Source organism: Astyanax mexicanus, chromosome 9 (assembly GCF_023375975.1).
Source record: "Astyanax mexicanus isolate ESR-SI-001 chromosome 9, AstMex3_surface, whole genome shotgun sequence".
NCBI lineage: Eukaryota > Metazoa > Chordata > Actinopteri > Characiformes > Acestrorhamphidae > Astyanax > Astyanax mexicanus.
Genome location: NC_064416.1, coordinates 484,131 through 507,500, shown reverse-complemented (window position 1 = coordinate 507,500; position 23,370 = coordinate 484,131). Strand labels below are relative to the sequence as shown.

At 38.6% G+C, this 23,370-nt stretch overlaps 2 protein-coding genes across 4 annotated transcripts in view; one reads left to right on the top strand and one right to left on the bottom strand.

The window, feature by feature from the left end:
- Positions 1–23,370, bottom strand: part of LOC125804556 (uncharacterized) — a 444,972-nt gene that overhangs the window by 83,251 nt on the left and 338,351 nt on the right. The window lies entirely within an intron of this gene.
- The window catches only part of insyn1 (inhibitory synaptic factor 1), a 117,866-nt gene continuing 106,776 nt past the window's right edge, over positions 12,281–23,370 (top strand). The window contains exons 1-3 of one of the 3 annotated variants that reach the window (XM_022685692.2): positions 12,281–12,993; positions 13,758–14,246; positions 14,405–15,442. In XM_022685692.2, coding sequence (XP_022541413.1) covers positions 15,299–15,442 — 144 coding nt within the window. In that variant the 5' untranslated portion in view covers positions 12,281–12,993; positions 13,758–14,246; positions 14,405–15,298. Of the gene's footprint in view, positions 13,022–13,757; positions 14,247–14,404; positions 15,443–23,370 lie in introns of all 3 variants that reach the window. The other 2 variants (XM_022685691.2, XM_022685690.2) reach the window with 2 other exon arrangements.

Sequence of the window (23,370 nt, the reverse complement as noted above, 5' to 3'; positions counted from 1 at the left end):
TGCAGTGCAGAATAATACCATAACCGACCCTGTCCTCACATGAAAAACCAAAATGGCTTTTTGTGAAATGCAGTTGACCCCCCGACTGAAATTACTCCAAAAGGGCATGAAGAACTCATCCAGGAGATCCCAAAAGAACCCAGAACAACATTTAAAGAACTGCAGGATCTCACTCACCTCAGTTAAGATCAGAGTTAATGATTCAATAATAATAAAGAGACTTCCACACACACACACACACACACACACACACACACACACACTATACTATACACACACACACACACACACACACACACACTAAACTATACACACACTATACTATACACACTCACACACACTATACTATACACACACACTATACTATACACTCACACACACTATACTATACACACACACACACACACTAAACTATACACACACACACTATACTATACACACACACACACACTATACTATACACACACACACACTAAACTATACACACACAAACTATACTATACACACACACACACACTATACTATACACACACTATACTATACACACACACACACTATACTATACACACACACACACACTATACTATACACACACACTATACTATACACACACACTAAACTATACACACACACACTATACTATACACTCACACTATACTATACACACACACACACTATACTATACACACACACACACTATACTATACACACACACACACACTATACTATACACACACTATACTATACACACACACACACTATACTATACACACACACACACACTATACTATACACACACACTATACTATACACACACACTAAACTATACACACACACACTATACTATACACACACACACACTATACTATACACTCACACACACTATACTATACACTCACACACACTATACTATACACTCACACTATACTATACACTCACACACACTATACTATACACACACACACACTATACTATACACACTCACACACACTATACTATACACTCACACACACTAAACTATACACACACACTATACTATACACACACACACTATACTATACACACACACACACTATACTATACACACACACTATACTATACACACACACTAAACTATACACACACACACACTAAACTATACACACACACAAACTATACTATACACACACACTATACTATACACACACACTATACTATACACACACACTAAACTATACACACACACACACTAAACTATACACACACACAAACTATACTATACACACACACTATACTATACACACACACTATACTATACACACACACTATACTATACACACACACACACTATACTATACACACACACACACACACTAAACTATACACACACACACTATACTATACACTCACACACACTATACTATACACACACACACACACACTAAACTATACACACACACTATACTATACACACACACACACACACACACACACTAAACTATACACACACACTATACTATACACACTCACACACACTATACTATACACACACACTATACTATACACACACACTATACTATACACACACACACACACTATACTATACACTCACACACACTATACTATACACACACACACACACACACACTAAACTATACACACACACACTATACTATACACACACACACTATACTATACACTCACACACACTATACTATACACACACACACTATACTATACACACACACACACACTATACTATACACTCACACACACTATACTATACACACACACACACACTATACTATACACACACACACACTATACTATACACACACACACACTATACTATACACTCACACACACTATACTATACACACACACACACTATACATACACACACACACTATACTATACACACACACACTATACTATACACACACACACACACTATACTATACACACACACTATACTATACACACACACACACACTATACTATACACACTCACACACACTATACTATACACACACACTATACTATACACACACACACTATACTATACACACACACACACACTATACTATACACACACTATACTATACACTCACACACACTATACTATACACACACTATACTATACACACACACACACACACTATACTATACACACACACACTATACTATACACTCACACACACTATACTATACACACACACACTATACTATACACACACACACACACTATACTATACACTCACACACACTATACTATACACACACACACACACTATACTATACACACACACACTATACTATACACACACACACTATACTATACACACACACACACACTATACTATACACACACACACACTATACTATACACACACACTATACTATACACTCACACACACTATACTATACACACACACACACTATACATACACACACACACTATACTATACACACACACACTATACTATACACACACACACTATACTATACACACACACACTATAGTATACACACACACACACACTATACTATACACACTCACACACACTATACTATACACACACACTATACTATACACACACACACACTATACTATACACACACACACACACTATACTATACACACACACACTATACTATACACACTCACACACACTATACTATACACACACACTATACTATACACACACACACACACACTATACTATACACACACACACTATACTATACACACACACTATACTATACACTCACACACACACACACACACACACACACACTAAACTATACACACACACACTATACTATACACACTCACACACACTATACTATACACACTCACACACACTATACTATACACACACTATACTATACACACACACTATACTATACACACACACACACACACTAAACTATACACACACACACTATACTATACACACACACTATACTATACACACACACCAAACTATACACACACACACACTAAACTATACACACACACACTATACTATACACACACACTATACTATACACACACACTATACTATACACACACACACACTATACTATACACACACACACACACACACTATACTATACACACACACTATACTATACACTCACACACACTATACTATACACACACACACACACACACACACTAAACTATACACACACACACTATACTATACACACTCACACACACTATACTATACACACACACTATACTATACACTCACACACACTATACTATACACACACACACACACACACACTAAACTATACACACACACACTATACTATACACACACACACACACTATACTATACACTCACACACACTATACTATACACACACACACTATACTATACACACACACACTATACTATACACACACACACACTATACTATACACTCACACACACTATACTATACACACACACACACACTATACTATACACACACACACTATACTATACACACACACACACTATACTATACACACACACACTATACTATACTATACACACACACACACACTATACTATACACACACACACACACACACACACACACACACTAAACTATACACACACACACTATACTATACACACTCACACACACTATACTATACACACACACACTATACTATACACTCACACACACTATACTATACACACACACACACACACACACTAAACTATACACACACACACTATACTATACACTCACACACACTATACTATACACACACACACACTATACTATACACTCACACACACTATACTATACACACACACACACACACTAAACTATACACACACACACTATACTATACACACACACACACACTATACTATACACTCACACACACTATACTATACACACACACACACTATACTATACACACACACACACACTATACTATACACACACACACACTATACTATACACTCACACACACTATACTATACACACACACACACACTATACTATACACACACACACTATACTATACACACACACACACTATACTATACACACACACACACACACTATACTATACACACACACACACACTATACTATACACACACACACACACACACACTAAACTATACACACACACACTATACTATACACACTCACACACACTATACTATACACACACACACTATACTATACACTCACACACACTATACTATACACACACACACACACACACTAAACTATACACACACACACTATACTATACACTCACACACACTATACTATACACACACACACACTATACTATACACTCACACACACTATACTATACACACACACACACTAAACTATACACACACACACTATACTATACACTCACACACACTATACTATACACACACACACACTATACTATACACACACACACACTATACTATACACTCACACACTATACTATACACACACACACACACTATACTATACACACACACTATACTATACACACACACACACTATACTATACACACACACACTATACTATACACACACACACACTATACTATACACACACACACACACACTATACTATACACACACACACTATACTATACACACACACTATACTATACACTCACACACACACACACACACACACTAAACTATACACACACACACTATACTATACACACTCACACACACTATACTATACACACTCACACACACTATACTATACACACACTATACTATACACACACACTATACTATACACACACACTATACTATACACACACACACACACACTAAACTATACACACACACACTATACTATACACACACACTATACTATACACACACACTATACTATACACACACACCAAACTATACACACACACACACTAAACTATACACACACACACTATACTATACACACACACTATACTATACACACACACACACTATACTATACACACACACACACACACTATACTATACACACACACTATACTATACACTCACACACACTATACTATACACACACACACACACACACACTAAACTATACACACACACACTATACTATACACACTCACACACACTATACTATACACACACACTATACTATACACTCACACACACTATACTATACACACACACACACACACTAAACTATACACACACACACTATACTATACACACACACACACACTATACTATACACTCACACACACTATACTATACACACACACACACTATACTATACACACACACACACACTATACTATACACACACACACACACTATACTATACACTCACACACTATACTATACACACACACACACTATACTATACACTCACACACACTATACTATACACACACACACACTATACTATACACTCACACACACTATACTATACACACACACACACTATACTATACACACACACACACTATACTATACACTCACACACACTATACTATACACACACACACACTATACTATACACACACACACACACTATACTATACACACACACACACACTATACTATACACTCACACACTATACTATACACACACACACACTATACTATACACTCACACACACTATACTATACACACACACACACACACTAAACTATACACACACACACTATACTATACACACACACACACTATACTATACACTCACACACACTATACTATACACACACACACACTATACTATACACACACACACACACTATACTATACACACACACACACACTATACTATACACACACACACACTATACTATACACACACACACACACACTATACTATACACACACACACACACACTATACTATACACACACACACACTATACTATACACACACACACACACACACACACTAAACTATACACACACACACTATACTATACACACTCACACACACTATACTATACACACACACACTATACTATACACTCACACACACTATACTATACACACACACACACACACACTAAACTATACACACACACACTATACTATACACTCACACACACTATACTATACACACACACACACTATACTATACACTCACACACACTATACTATACACACACACACACTATACTATACACACACACACACTATACTATACACTCACACACTATACTATACACACACACACACACTATACTATACACACACACTATACTATACACACACACACTATACTATACACACACACACACACTATACTATACACACACACACTATACTATACACACACACACACACTATACTATACACACACACACACACTATACTATACACACACACACTATACTATACACACACACACACACTATACTATACACTCACACACACTATACTATACACACACACACACACTATACTATACACACACACTATACTATACACACACACACTATACTATACACACACACACACACTATACTATACACACACACACACTATACTATACACACACACACACTATACTATACACACACACTATACTATACACACTATACTATACACACACTATACTATACACACACACACTATACTATACACACACACACACACTATACTATACACTCACACACACTATACTATACACACACACACACACTATACATACACACACACACTATACTATACACACACACACACTATACTATACACACACACACACACACTATACTATACACACACACACACTATACTATACACACACACACACTATACTATACACACACACTATACTATACACACTATACTATACACACACTATACTATACACACACACACTATACTATACACACACACACACACTATACTATACACTCACACACACTATACTATACACACACACACACACTATACATACACACACACACACTATACTATACACACACACACACTATACATATACACACACACACACACTATACATACACACACACACACACTATACTATACACACACACACACACACACACTATACTATACACTCACACACACACACTATACATATACACACACACTCTATACACACACACACTCACACTATACATACACACACACACACACACACACTATACATATACACACACACTCTATACACACACACACACTCACACTATACACATACACACACACACTATACATATACACAAACACACACACACTATACATATACACACACACACACACACTCTATACACACACACACACACACTATACATACACACACACACTATACATATACACACACACACACTATACATATACACACACACACACTATACATATACACACACACACACACTATACATATACACACACACACACTCACACTATACACATACACACACACACTATACATATACACACACACACACACTATACATATACACACACACACTCTATACACACACACACACTCACACTATACATACACACACACACACACACACACACTATACACATACACACACACTCTATACACACACACACACTCACACTACACATACACACACACACACACACTATACATACACACACACACACACACACTATACATATACACACACACACACTATACATATACACACACACTCTATACACACACACACTCACACTATACACATACACACACACACACTATACATATACACACACACACACACACACTATACATATACACACACACTCTATACACACTATACACATACACACACACTCTATACACACACACACACTCACACTATACACATACACACACACTATACATATACACACACACACACTATACATATACACACACACACACACACTATACATATACACACACACTCTATACACACACACTCACACTATACACATACACACACACACACTATACATATACACATACACACACACACACTATACATATACACACACACACACACACACTATACATATACACACACACTCTATACACACACACACACTCACACTACACATACACACACACACACACACACACACACACACTATACATATACACACACACACACTATACATATACACACACACTCTATACACACACACACACACACTATACATATACACACACACACACACACTATACATACACACACACACTCTATACACACACACACACTCACACTATACACATACACACACACTATACATATACACACACACACACTATACATATACACACACACACACACTATACATATACACACACACTCTATACACACACACTCACACTATACACATACACACACACACACTATACATATACACATACACACACACACACTATACATATACACACACACACACACACTATACATATACACACACACACACACTATACATATACACACACACTCTATACACACACACACTCACACTATACACATACACACACACTATACATACACACACACACACACACACACTATACATACACACACACACACTATACACATACACACACACACTATACATATACACACACACACTATACACATACACACACACACACTATACATATACACACACACACACTATACTATACACACACTCACACTATACACATACACACACACACACTATACATATACACATACACACACACACTATACATATACACACACACACACTATACACATACACACACACTATACATACACACACACACACACACACACTATACATACACACACACACACACTATACACATACACACACACACTATACATACACACACACACACTATACATATACACACACACACTATACACATACACACACTATACATACACACACACACACTATACACATACACACACACTATACATACACACACACACACACACTCACACTATACACATACACACACACTATACATACACACACACACACACACACACTATACATACACACACACACACACTATACACATACACACACACACACACTATACATATACACACACACACTATACACATACACACACACACTATACATATACACACACACACACTATACATATACACATACACACACACACTATACATATATACACACACACACACACACTATACATATACACACACACTCTATACACACACACACTCACACTATACACATACACACACACTATACATACACACACACACACACACACTCTATACACACACACACACTCACACTATACACATACACACACACTATACATATACACACACACTATACACATACACACACACACACTATACATATACACACACACACACTATACATATACACACACACACACTATACTATACACACACACTATACTATACACACACACTATACTATACACACACACTATACTATACACTCACACACTATACTATACACACACACACACTATACTATACACACACACACACTATACTATACACACACACTATACTATACACACACACTATACTATACACACACACTATACTATACACTCACACACTATACTATACACACACACACACTATACTATACACACACACACACTATACTATACACACACTCACACTATACTATACACACACTCACACTATACATATACACACTCACAGTAATACAAATACACTCACACTATACACATCCACTATAACACACACACACACACACACGTGAGTCCAGCAGCATGTCTCTCACTGTCTCTCTCTCTCTCACACACACACACACACACACTCTTTTCCTTACCCTCTCTCTCTCTCTCCCTTTCTCTCTCTCTCTCTCTCTCCCTTTCTCTCTCTCTCTCTCTCTCTCCCTTTCTCTCTCTCTCTCTCTCTCTCCCTTTCTCTCTCTCTCTCTCTCTCTCCCTTTCTCTCTCTCTCTCTCTCTCCTTTTCTCTCTCTCTCTCTCTCTCTCTCTCTCTCTCTCTGAGAAAGCTGATAAGCTTATTTCACAGAGCGCGAGAGCACACAGCCGCTGGGACGCCGCTCTCTTTGTAAATGGAGAATTCACCCAGGAGACTCTCTCTCTCAGCAGCTGATCAATAAAGCCTTTAATTAATATACACACAAACAGCACGGGTCACACAGCCGTCCACCAACACCCCAATAAATAATATTATTATTATTATAAAGCTGTGTGACTCCTGCTGGATGGAGGGGGCGGGGCTTATTGATTATATCATCACTGAGTACTTTAACTCTGTCCTGCAGCTATAAATACTAAATATGTGACTCAGTTGCTGCAAAAACTGCTTGTTGTTGCTAAATAAATTAAAGCGTTTAGTGAAGGTTCTACCAAGAGACTCTAATGTTACATCATTTACTTCCTCAACCAATCACCAGCTTCCACCTCCTATAAAAAAAAAAAGATGTGATCACTCTGCTACTTTTAGACGCAACATTTACATCAGTTACATTTTTAACTTATAATTAAAAACATTTATGATAATTAAAAGCTTTATTAAAATCACAAAGACTCGGTTCTGATACATCAGCTCACAGACGCAGCCTTATGCTGATCCTTATCACCCTAGGAGTGATGAGGGGAAAGAGAGAGCGCCATCTACTGTACTGTACCCACCCAGAGAGAGCAAGACCAACCGTGCTCTCTCAGGGCTCCGGCAGCTGATGGCAAGCTGCATGACCGGGACTCGAACCAGCGATCTCCTGATCATAGTGGCAGCAAACACTCTGCACCCCTTTTGGTCTTTTATTTATTCTCCTGTTTTACATTTCTCATTTCATTTACTTTCTTTATAATCTTGATGTTATTTTTAGCTATTTCATTTTTAGTCTTCTATTTCTTTGTTTGTGTTTATTTTTATTATTCCAATAGTGTATCTCTTTATTTTATTGCTTTACTTTTTAACATCTTTACTTATCCTTTTATTCTGAATTATTTTATTTATACCTAATTAAATCTTATATTGTTTGTTTTTTACCATTTAAGTTTTATTGATTTGTTCAAGAATTTCCTATTTGTATATTTGTCTATTTGACCTTAACCTGATTAAATACTTGATTTTTTTCAGTCCTTTTAAGTTGTAAATGGTTGGCTGCATTGAGAGTGAGGGTTACCTTCAATGTTTTACTGAGTAAAAAAATAAAGGTTGGCTAGATTAGAATTAAAGAAGTCTATTTTTGCTACCCAGTAAGTGATGCTTTCTCGGGGCTCCATCAGCTGATGGCAAGCTGCATGACCGGGATTTGAACCAGCGATCCCCCGGTCAGAGTGGCAGTGTTTTATACAGCTGGACCACTCAACGCCCCTATTATCTTTTTTTTATTTTATTGCTTTAACTTTTAACCTCTTCACTTATCCTTTTATTTTGAATTATTTTATTTCTTTTTAATTAAATCTTATATTGTTTGTTTTTTGTTCTATTGCTTTTACCATTTCATTTTTGTTTTGTTTGTGATTTTCCTTACTTTAACTTATCCTGATTAAATACTTAATTGTAAATGTTTTATTTCATTTTTTCGTCGCTTTAAGTTGTAAATGCTCGGCTACATTAAAAATTAGGATTACCTTCAGTGTATTACTGAGTAAAATATTATTTAGTTCTGGTGTTGGCTGCTGAATTTGCTTGATTATTATTATTATTATTATTATTATTATTATTACTACCACTATTTACTTCTGGTGTTTCATCCCTGAATTTAGTGAATATATGCAGGGTGGGATGTGGACGGCTGCCTGCTGTATTAGTATAAATGTTAAAACTGTAAATATATCCGATTAAAAAAAATCGCTAAATTAAACAAAATGAAACAGTAAATTCCTGCAGACCAGATCTCTGATGGTCTCTGATGATCTGTGATGATGCCGCCGGCTCAAGGCCGTGATGACGTCTCCGGCAGCCTGGAGCAGGAGCCCTCTCGACATCCTCATCATCCTCATCATCATAATTAAACTGGGGCGCTTTTCTTTTTTTAGGTAGCGAGCGAATGCGCTGATGATGGAGTGAAGATGAAACGGAGAGGAGATAGCGAGTGAGGGATGAGATACCGAGCGATGTGGGGCGGGAGGACCAGCGGATTTGAGGGGGAAGCGAGGATGGGGCGCAATTGTTGATTCAGGAGGAGGGAGGAGGGGGACTGGATGAAAGAGGAAAGAGAGAGAGAAAAAGAGGGAGAGAAAAAGAAAGAGAGAGATAGACTGTTTGGAGTGTTTCTCAGGCAGCAGGGTGCTATAGATGATGCTGCTGTCTCTTTAAGCCGCCTGGCTCCTCCTCCTCCTTCACACGGCGGCTGGTGAAAGGGAGAGAGAGCGAGAGAGAGAGATAGATAGATAGAAAGAGAGAGAGAGAAAAAAAAGAGAGAGGGAGAAAGAGAGAGAGTTGTTTCTGGCAGCAACAGCCTGAGACACTCGATAAAACTCCTGCTTCTGGCAGCCTACGTCCGCCAGTGAGGAAGGGACTAGGCGTGAGAGAGCGAGCGAGAGAGAGAGAGAGGGAAGAGAGGGAGGGAGGGCGAGTGAGAGGACGAGTGTGTGTGCGTGAGCGAGGGAGTGAGCGGGCGAAAGAGAGAGAGAGAGAGAGAGAGAGAGTGTGTGTGTCTGTGTATGTATGTGTATATGTGCGGCGAGCGTCCACAGGGCTCTCGCACGGAGGCAGAGGCTGCATCTCTTTCTCAGACACAGGCTGTCGTCACGGGCGACGGGAGGTGTCTCTTGCACGGCGTCGCGTAGCGACGGGAGGCGGCAGCATCAGCACCAGTACCAACAGTACCATCAGGAGCATCCTCAGGAGCCGCTACATCATCAGAAAGAACACAGAGCTTCCTCGAAAGGCGGGAGGGATATCGCCGGGTTTGAGGGATATCGCCTTTTGCTTTCTGCTTCCTCCTCCTCTTCTTCTTCCTCCTCTTCTTCCTCCTGGCAGCTTCCTTCCTTCCTTTTTCTCTCCTGTTTTCCTGCTGCTGAGGAGGAACCCGGCAGGTTCTGGACCGGGGTGGAGTGGACTGTGAGTAGCTGAACGGCAGGGCTGGTGGGTACGTGGTTTGATTTTGTGGATTCGAACGTCTCGGATTTGGGAGATTGCGATCGTGAGAGAGATTGAGCGAGAGCAAGAGAAAGAGTGAGAGTGTAAGAATGTGTCTGTGTATATCTCTCTGTGTCTGTGTATGTGTATGTATATGTGTGTGAGAAAGAGAGAGAGAAAAAGAGAAAGAGAGAGAGAGAGATGGCGAACGAGTGCCAGTGTCGAGTGCCAAACGAGTGCCATTGAGTGTCTGGATTAAAGTGAGGTAGAGCCTGGCACAGCATGCTAAAAGAGACGAGTAAAAAAGAGGTTAAAGATATGAACAAATATGAAAACATTATGAAAAATATCTCTATTTTTTATCTTTCCCTCACTGGGGGACCCAAATTTCCCTCCACTGACCCAAAGCAAAGGTGACCCGGTTTGATGATGTCTGATGGTCTCGGGTCCATTCGAGCCTCGAGTTGGGTCAGGAAAGAATGGGCAGAATTTGCCATGCGCACTGTCTTCCTTCGCCCATCGTCCTTCGTCCTTCTTTTCCATTCTTACTGCCTTCCAACCATTTTCATGATTGGCAAGGATTCGGTGTGAACTGGCGAGAGTCTTCTCTGGTAAAGAATGATAAGGTTTAAGACAGGCCCTTTGGGTCGAGGAGAAATGGAAGAAAAGGACGTAGGGCGCATTAGACGGAAATAAGTACAGAAAGAAAGATAGAAGATGATCCACTCTCCTTCCTTTCTCCCTAGGTGCCATGTGAAGAGCTCCAGTGTAGCCTGTGGCAGCCGGCGGCGTTAGCGTTAGCGCCAGCATCAGCAGGCAGCAGCAGAAGAAGAGGAAGAAGCTGAAAGAGTGGACCTCTTGCTCTCCTTTCATTCCCCCTGTGGGAATGGCCATGGAATTTACCTTGGCCACTTCTGAAAAGGAAACCCACGCTCCCCTCCGGCATTTTTTTCTGACCAGGGGAACCGTACGCTCGCCGACAGGATTTCGTACGCTTTCAAAAAAGGGAATTGAATTGGAATCAGTCTCTGGGCTACCTTTCTTATCGTATTTTTATTTTTTTTAAAGCCTCAGTTCCATCGCCATGAGGAGGGACGCAACGGGAGATTTTGGATCAAGGACGTGCCAGTCACCCTGAAGAGCCGAGTGGGACTACACTCTTCGTTCTTGCAAAAAACAAAAAATAAATAAATAAAAAAGTCGTCACACTCTTCCTTGGAAAACTCCTGCAGTGGGTAAGGTCTTCACATTTTGCTTGATTTTTAGCTTGTTTTGCTTGTTTGTGCTCATTTTTGCTCCAAAGAAAATGCTCTTCGAAGGACACTCTTTGCACTCTTTCATGGGCAGTTTTTTTGCCGATTCTAACAGTTCTTTCTCTTTTTTTTGGCTGTAGGCTTCCTCAACCAACATACCCCCAATCCTTGGAGGCTTGGAATATCTCTGGGATCTTTAGGAATCTTCTGAAATCTTCAGGAATCTTGAGAAATCTTCAGAAATCTTCTGGATTTTTCTATGGAATCGTCGCCCTTCTTTAAAAAAAAATTGCAAATTGATTGATCCCTGTCAAGAATAGGGTGAGTGGCCAACGTTCAATCCCGGTCTGGTCTGGATCTTGTGTGGGCTGGTGATCTTGCGTTTAAAGAGGTGGTGGACCATTGTATGGGAAGACGAACGCAGTGCCTCCTCTTTTCTTTGCTTTCCTTTTGTGTTTTTCCATTATCGTCGTCCTCTGCGGAAAGAAAAAGCTCAATAGAAATATGATGTTTGGGAACGTCCACACATGCAATAGGTTAATCGAGTTCCACAGACTTTCACAGTAGTGCTTTACCCATACCTGATTTACCCATACCTATACCCAGGCACAAAACGACAAGAAAGCAGAAACGAAAAAGGCATCATGTAATGGTTCACTTGGACTTTCACCTTGGTCGTACCTTTCCTTGATTTTTTTCCTCGTTTTCTGGATCCACGCCCTACTCTTTTTTTCCTTCTTTTTTGACTGGATTTAAACTCGTGTGGTTTCGATGATTCCCGCACGTCCCCCGTCGCCCTCTTCTTCCTCCGGACGTCTCGCAGAGTCTCGCGGGAGGAGGCTTGCCCCCAGGCCCCACCACGTCTCCTGGCTGCCCGGGCGTTTTTAAGATGTTGAAGCCTGCCCGAGCGGCCCGAGCCCGAGATCGGATCAGTAGCACTGCGGCTCCCTCCGGTGGCCCCAGACATGGACCGCGGCTCGGCCTGCCCCCGTCCTCAGCCCTCCGCCCGCTGGCCCCTGCTCAGCCTGTGAAGGATGTCCAAGAGCGGAGCTCCTGCCCGGGAACCCTCTGAGACCCCCAGCCAGAAAGAGCGCATCCGCAGCCACATGAAGATGGTGATCGAGCAGCTGGAAGGAATTCTCATCGAGCTCAAAGATGTGGCCAAAGAGCTGCGGGAGGTAAGGCTGTCGCTGCTTTACGGGGGGATAGCGGGGCTTTCTCTCCGACTTTCTGGATTTTATGGATTTTAGCGATAAGTTGGTTTCAGATGGTGGATGTCTGGCCAACGATGAAGCTCAGGCTTCCTCAACTGAACCGCTGAGCTCAACGCTTAATGCTTAAAGTCTTACCCATGTTCTAAATAGAGTAGATTCCTCTATGGATATATTGTACCCTTCAAAAACAAGAAGAACAAGTAGGGAAAAGTAAGGAGGCTTAAGGATTTTAGTACATTGATCTACAGACGTTTACAGTAGTAAAACCAGGTCTGAGCTGTTGAGATGTTTGGCAAAGAAAGAGCTTGAATTCAGAGTTTCAGAACTTTATGATGTTCAAGAAGCTGCTGTTGCTGATTTTAGCAATAAGTTGATTTCAGATGGTGGATGTCTGGCCAATGGTGGAGCTCAGGCTTGCTCGACTGAACCGCTGAGCTCAACGCTTAATGCTCAAAGTCTTACTGATGTTCTGTATACAGTAGGTTCCTCTATGGATACATTGATCTACAGAAGTAGATTTTACAGTAGTAAAGCCGGGCCTGAGCTGTTGAGATGTTTGGCAAAGGTAGAGCTTGAATTCAGAGTTTTAAGGCTTTAAGATTTTTAAGCAATGTTCTGAATAAAAGTAGGTTCCTCTATGGATATATTGTACACTTTAAAAGACGAGAAGAACAAGTAGGAAAAAGTAAGGAGGCTTAAGGATTTCAGGACATTGACCTACAGACGTTTACAGTAGTTTATAGTAAAGCCAGGCTTGAGCTGTTGAGATGTTTGACAAAGGTAGAGCTTGAATTCAGAGTTTTAAAGCTTCAAGATGTTCAAGAAGCTGCTGTTGCTGATTTTAGCTAAGCAATTTAGCATTTTGTACATTTGACTGTTTTATTTCAGTCCTACACAAGATAGCAGATCAGAAATAACTTCATTCCCAAGCAAGCGTTTGTTTTAAAGCTACGTATTGTGTTGATTCAAGCATAATGCTAAGTATCATAATGCTAAGTGTCAAATCCAACGAATCGGTAGCACTTTCTATGAATGTCATCTCTATAAGACTCTACAAACATACTCATAACACATTATAAAGCATTATGAACATATCTATACATGTTTATAAAAATCTATAACCCATTATAGCCATCTTTGTTTATTATGCATTGTAAATTGTGATCATAATGCATCATTAATAGCTGTGTTTATAACATGTTAACATATATAAAACCTAGAAAGTCTCTAGAAAGTCACAGCTTGCAGATTTATGCATTACTACAAAAAAGCTTCTAACTTCTAACTAAATAAACACCACATTATTTTTAATAATTTATGAATTATACTGGTCCTGAATATAATGTATTAGTTATAGTCACTTATAATGTATTAAAACAGTTTTTTGTGCACTCTAACTTTTATTGTAGAACCAGATTATTAATGATATATATATATATATATATATATATATATATATATATATATATATATATATACTATTTTAATCATTCATAATGCATAATAAACATGGCTATAATGTGTTATGTATTTTTATAAATATTTATAGCCATGTTTATAATGCCTTATGAGGCATTATAAATATGAATTTATAATGTGTATATGAATGTGTTTATAGAGTCTAAATAAGATGACATAATAGAAAGTGTTACCAATTTATTTCTTTTTTTTCCAATAAGTTAAATTAAGTTAATAATTGATATTTAACCCCTTTTTAGCTTTAAGCTAACATTATTTAAATCAATACAATATTTTAGAACATAATATTTAGTTGCTATCATCTATAATTGTTTTAAGCTACACTGTTGTATTTTTTCAGAGTTATAATTGCTCTTATGGGATTTTGCACTAGGCTGTTCTCTAGTGTTTCAGCTGCATATATGCTGATTGTAAATGAATGTATTTTAGTAGAATGTAAATATATTAAAGAAGTTTAGTTGGGCTGGAGTTTGTCTGGAGCTCTCTTGAGTCTCTGCACGGATCATCTTCATACATCTGCTATGTTCTTGCTGGAGTGGGGTGGAGGTGGGGGGGCGTGTGCAGGTGTGATGGATTACAGTATGAACCAATAGGGAGTCGGAATGGTATATTTTTATGCTTCTCTACATCCAATCACAATTATTGAACGACGAGAGGCTGGAATGAAAATCAGCTGACATAAAATAGGAGTAACAAGGCTGTTTAAAATGTAGAAAAGTTTAGCAGCCTGATGGCATGTGGGCACAACCTGTTTCACGACCTGCTGTTTAACTAAGCATTCTGTAAAAAACAAACTCAACCCGGTTTATTAGTGTTCAGTTACTGAACCACATCCATGTTGAAAAGCCTCCAGAACCTTTGACCTCCACTTTCAGAACCTCTCAGAACCGCTCAGCCCTGTGGTGGACGAGAGGACAGTAGACCTGAGAGACGGAGAATAGCAGCACTTAATGTAATGTTGAGATAAATATACTATTGACTAGATGTCATGATTCATTCACAGGAATTCAACATAACGTTCACATGACAACCGAGAGAGAAAGAGAGAGAGAGATACAGAATGAGAGAGATGAGAGAGAAAGAGCAAAATTGAAAGAGGGAGAGAGATTGAGACAGAGAGCAAGATGAGTGAGTGAGTGGGCAAGAGAGAGGGATTAAAAGATGGAGAGATTGGAAAAGAGAGCAAAATGAGAGAGAGAGAGCAAGAGAGACCGAGAAAGATGGAGAGAGAGAGAGAGAGAGAGAGAGATTAAGAGAGAGACTGAGCAAGATAGACAGTTTGAGATTGAGACAGAGATTGAGAGAGAGCAAAAGAGAGAGAAAGAGAGATCTAGAATAAGAGAGATTGAGAGAAAGATTGAAAGATTGGAAGAGAAAGCAAGATGAGAGAGATAGAGAGAGAGATAGTGAGAGAAAGCTTGAGAGAGAAATAGAGATTGAGGAACAGCAAGATGAGAGAGAGAAAGAGATTGAGAGAGAGAGGAAGAGATATATAGAATAAGACAGATTGAGATAGAGATTGAGAGATTGAAAGTGAGCGAAAGAGAGATAATAGTGAGAGAAAGATTGAGATTTAGAGAGTTTGAGAGAGAGATTAAGAAAGAGCGAATGATTTGAGAGAATGAGAGAGAGAGACAGAGAGAGAGAGAGGAAAAGAGATATAGAATAAAAGATATAGAGAGATTGAGAAAGAGAGAGAGATTGAGACAGTAAGAGTGAGATAGAGAGCAAAAGGAAGAGATTGAGAGAAAGAATGAACAAGAGAGAGATATAGAGAAATTAAGAATGAGAGAGAGAGATTGGGACAATAAGAGAGAAAGAGAGAGAGAGAGAGAGAGAGAGAGAGAGAGAGATGCAGGTAAGAGTCAGGACTTGGCAGGGTGATAGTTATGTAAGCACTTTATCAGCTGGATTTCTACTGTATTCTACCAACTGCCATGGTAACAAGATCAAAAGATTCTGTTGTGAGAGAGAGTGTGCATGCAAGAGTGTGTGTGTGTGTGTGTGTGTAGTGTGTGTGTGTGTGTGTGTGTGCGCGAGAGTGTGTGTGTGTATAGGAGTGAATAGACTGAAGGAAGAAAAGACAAATGCGCTGTTTGTGTGTGTGTGTCATATCTGAACTGAAAAGACGAAAGTGTGTGTGTGTGTGTGTGTGTGCGCGCGAGTGTGTGTGTGTGTGTGTGTTCCTGTGTGTATTGGCGCGTGACAGAAAGCGAGAAATAGATGTGAGAGTGTGTTTAGAGCTGTGATGGAGGTGATAGGATAATATTTATGAAAAAGACAACAAACGTACACGCGACTCTCATACGCTCGATATGACACAATAAAACACAGGGGGGTTCTTTTGCGCGAGAGTGTATTGTGTTTGCGGGAGAGTGTATTGTGTTTGCGGGAGAGTGTGTGTGTTTGCGCGAGAGTGTGTGTGGCAGTTATGTGGCAGTATCAAAGTAATTGTAATGTGTTTCTGTGTACTGTACAGCTAAATTCTCTAATAAAAACTCTAATAATCGGATTTATTGCGTTTACATGCACTTAAAAAAAATCAATGAATCACCCTTTTATCACCTTTTTAAGATATTATCACCTACCTGTCCAGTTCTGCTTAATTTATATAGACGAAAGAGTAACTACTGATAACTCAAAGCTTTTATTTACCTGGGAGAGTCCATACAAGTAGAACGAAAGGAGGATAAAACCTGTAAAAGAGAGAGATTTTAGTATTAATGTGTACATCAAAATACAGCTCTGTAAAAAATGAAGAGATCACTTCAGTTTCTGAATCAGTTTCTCTGATTTTGCTATTTATAGGTTTATGTTTGAGTAAAATGAACATTGTTGTTTTATTCTATAAACTACAGACAACATTTCTCCCAAATTACAAATAAAAATATTCTCATTTAGAGCATTTATTTACAGAAAATGAGAAATGACTGAAATAACAAAAAAGATGCAGAGCTTTCAGACCTCAAATAATGCAAAGAAAACAAGTTCATATTCATAAAGTTTTAAGAGTTCAGAAATAATCAATATTTGGTGGAATAACTCTGGTTGGTTTTTAATCACAGTTTTTTTTTCATGCATCTTGGCATCATGTTCTCCTCCACCAGTCTTACACACTGCTTTTGGATAACTTTATGCTGCTTTACTCCTGGTGCAAAAATTCAAGCAGTTCAGTTTGGTGGTTTGATGGTTTGTGATCATCCATCTTCCTCTTGATTATATTCCAGAGGTTTTTAATATTTGGTAAGATCAAAGAAACTCATCATTTTTATGATCTGTATGTACAGTATGATAGATTTATTCATATTTGATATTGTGGACATGGACAAAATATTACTTGTAACAATGTAATTGATCTGTAACTATGTGTACTTTACCAGTAGTCAAATTGTTATTTCATGGATTGTTAATATGTAACTACACAGTTATTAGATACACTTATTATAGTGGGATTGTTTGATGTCAGTAATTGTACTCCTGTAACAGGGTGTGTGTTTACTTCGCCTAACACTGTTATATATACAGGTAGGGGTCTGTTTGTCAGTTAGTGACTGGATATAAAGTAGAAAGGTGTGTGTGTGTGTGTGTGTGTGTGTGTGTGTGTGTGTGTGTGTGTGTGTGTGTGTGTGTGTGGAATAACAAAACATAACCCTGAGTGTAAAATCTGCCCGTCCTGTCCTTCACTCAGAGCTGCTGTAAAGCTTAATAACAAGAAACCCAGAGAGAGAGAGAGAGAGCGAGGATGGAGAGAGAGAGAGAGGGATAGAGAGAGAGAAGGAAAGAGGTAAAGAGAGAAGGAGGCAGAGAAATAGAGGTAGAGAAAGAGAGAGGTAGAAAGGTAGAGGGGGAGAGAAAGAGGTAGTGATAGAGAGAGGAAGATAGAGAGACAGGGAGAGAGCTACAGAGAGAGGAAGAGAGAAAGAGGGAGGGGGAGAGGGAGAGAGTGAGGGAGAAAGAAGTAGAGAGAGAGGAAGGTAGCGAGAAAGAGGGAGAGAGAAAAAAGGTAGACAGAGAAAGAGAGAGAGGTAGAAAGCGAAAGAGATTTAGATAGAAACGGAGAGAAAGAGGGAGGGAGAGGTGAACAGGGACATTCTCTAGAGAGAAAAGCTTAATTAGTGCATCCCAACGACTCTCTCTTTCTTCCTCTCTCTCTCTGTATCTCTCTCTCTTTCTCTCTCTCTACCTCTCTCTCTCTCTGTTTATAAAATTCTCAGGTCATTATGTCGCTCGCCCCCCCTCCTCTACTTTAGCCTCCACTCCCATTACCATCTCTCTCCGCCCGGCTTTCTCCTGTCCTCCACTTTTATCCATCCATCCATCCATCCATCCATCCATCACCAGTGAAGAGATCCGTCCATAACGTTAAGCTCTTGTTTTAGATGAGATTAATTCCCTGTTGGGGAGAATACACCATGCTGTATTATATAACCTTAAAGCTGTATATTTATACTACTTTTAAATAGTTTGTTTACTTTGTTAAACAATAAGTAAAATATTTCTGGGGGGGGCCATGGAAAGTTATGTTTTCATTTTAAACTTTAAAACCTTACGGACGGATTTTACCAAATCTCACCTTGTGTCCTCAGCTTAATTTATCAGGAATCCCTTCACACATAAACATAATCCATATATGGTTAGAATATATATAATAGTGATCACATCCCAGTGCGGTAAAGCGTCTACAAAAAACCCATTGAGAAAAACACCTAAAAAGTAAGATCTCCTTAAAAGTTTTATTCTTCTATTATAACACTATATTTATTTGCTCAAAACACATAATCACATGTATTCACATTCACTCCCAGGTCTCTGAATAAATCGCATGACGTCATCATCGCCACTGATTCCTCAAAGTCTTTAAAAAAAAGGACTTTCCCCACAAAAAAAAAACAAAACTTGCAATTTGATTTTTCTCAACGAATATTATTTACTTCTAGTGAAGGAAATACAGTAGTGATGAAGGAAATACAGTAGTGATAAAGGAATATAGTTGTGATGAAGGAAATACAGTAGTGATAAAGGAAATACAGTAGTAATGAAGGAAATATAGTTGTGATGAAGGAAATACAGTAGTGATGAAGCAAATACAGTAGTGATGAAGGAAATATAGTTGTGATGAAGGAAATACAGTAGTGATAAAGCAAATACAGTAGTGATGAAGGAAATATAGTTGTGATGAAGGAAATACAGTAGTGTTGAAGGAAATACAGTAGTGATGAAGCAAATACAGTAGTGATGAAGGAAATATAGTTGTGATGAAGGAAATACAGTAGTGATGAAGGAAATACAGTAGTGATAAAGGAAATATAGTAGTGATGAAGGAAATACAGTAGTGATGAAGGAAATATAGTAGTGATGAAGGAAATACAGTAGTGATGAAGGAAATATAGTAGTGATGAAGGAGATACAGTAGTGATGAAGGAGATACAGTAGTGATGAAGGAAATACAGTAGTGGAAAAGGAAATACTGTAGTGATAAAGGAAATATAGTAGTGATGAAGGAGATACAGTAGTGATGAAGGAGATACAGTAGTGATGAAGGAAATACAGTAGTGGAAAAGGAAATACTGTAGTGATAAAGGAAATACAGTACTGATGAAGGAAATACAGTAGTGATGAAGGAAATACAGTAGTGATGAAGGAAATACAGTAGTGATGAAGGAAATACTGTAGTGATGAAGGAAATACAGTAGTGATGAAGGAAATATAGTTGTGATGAAGGAAATACAGTAGTGATGAAGGAAATACTGTAGTGATGAAGGAAATACAGTAGTGATGAAGGAAATACTGTAGTGATGAAGGAAATATAGTAGTGATGAAGGAAATACTGTAGTGATGAAGGAAATACTGTAGTGGTAAAGGAAATACAGTAGTGATGAAGGAAATACAGTAGTGATGAAGGAAATACAGTCGTGATGAAGGAAATACTGTAGTGATGAAGGAAATACAATAGTGATGAAGGAAATACAGTAGTGATAGAGGAATATAGTTGTGATGAAGGAAATACAGTAGTGATGAAGGAAATACAGTAGTGATGAAGGAAATACAATAGTGATGAAGGAAATACAGTAGTGATAAAGGAATATAGTTGTGATGAAGGAAATACAGTAGTGATAAAGGAAATACAGTAGTGATGAAGGAAATATAGTTGTGATGAAGGAAATACTGTAGTGATGAAGGAAATACAGTAGTGATGAAGGAAATACAGTAGTGATGAAGGAAATACTGTAGTGATGAAGGAAATACAGTAGTGATGAAGGAAATACTGTAGTGATGAAGGAAATATAGTTGTGACGAAGGAAATACAGTAGTGGTAAAGGAAATAATGTAGTGATGCAGGAAATACAGTTGTGATGAAGGAAATACAGTAGTGATAAAGGAAATAATGTAGTGATGCAGGAAATACAGTTGTG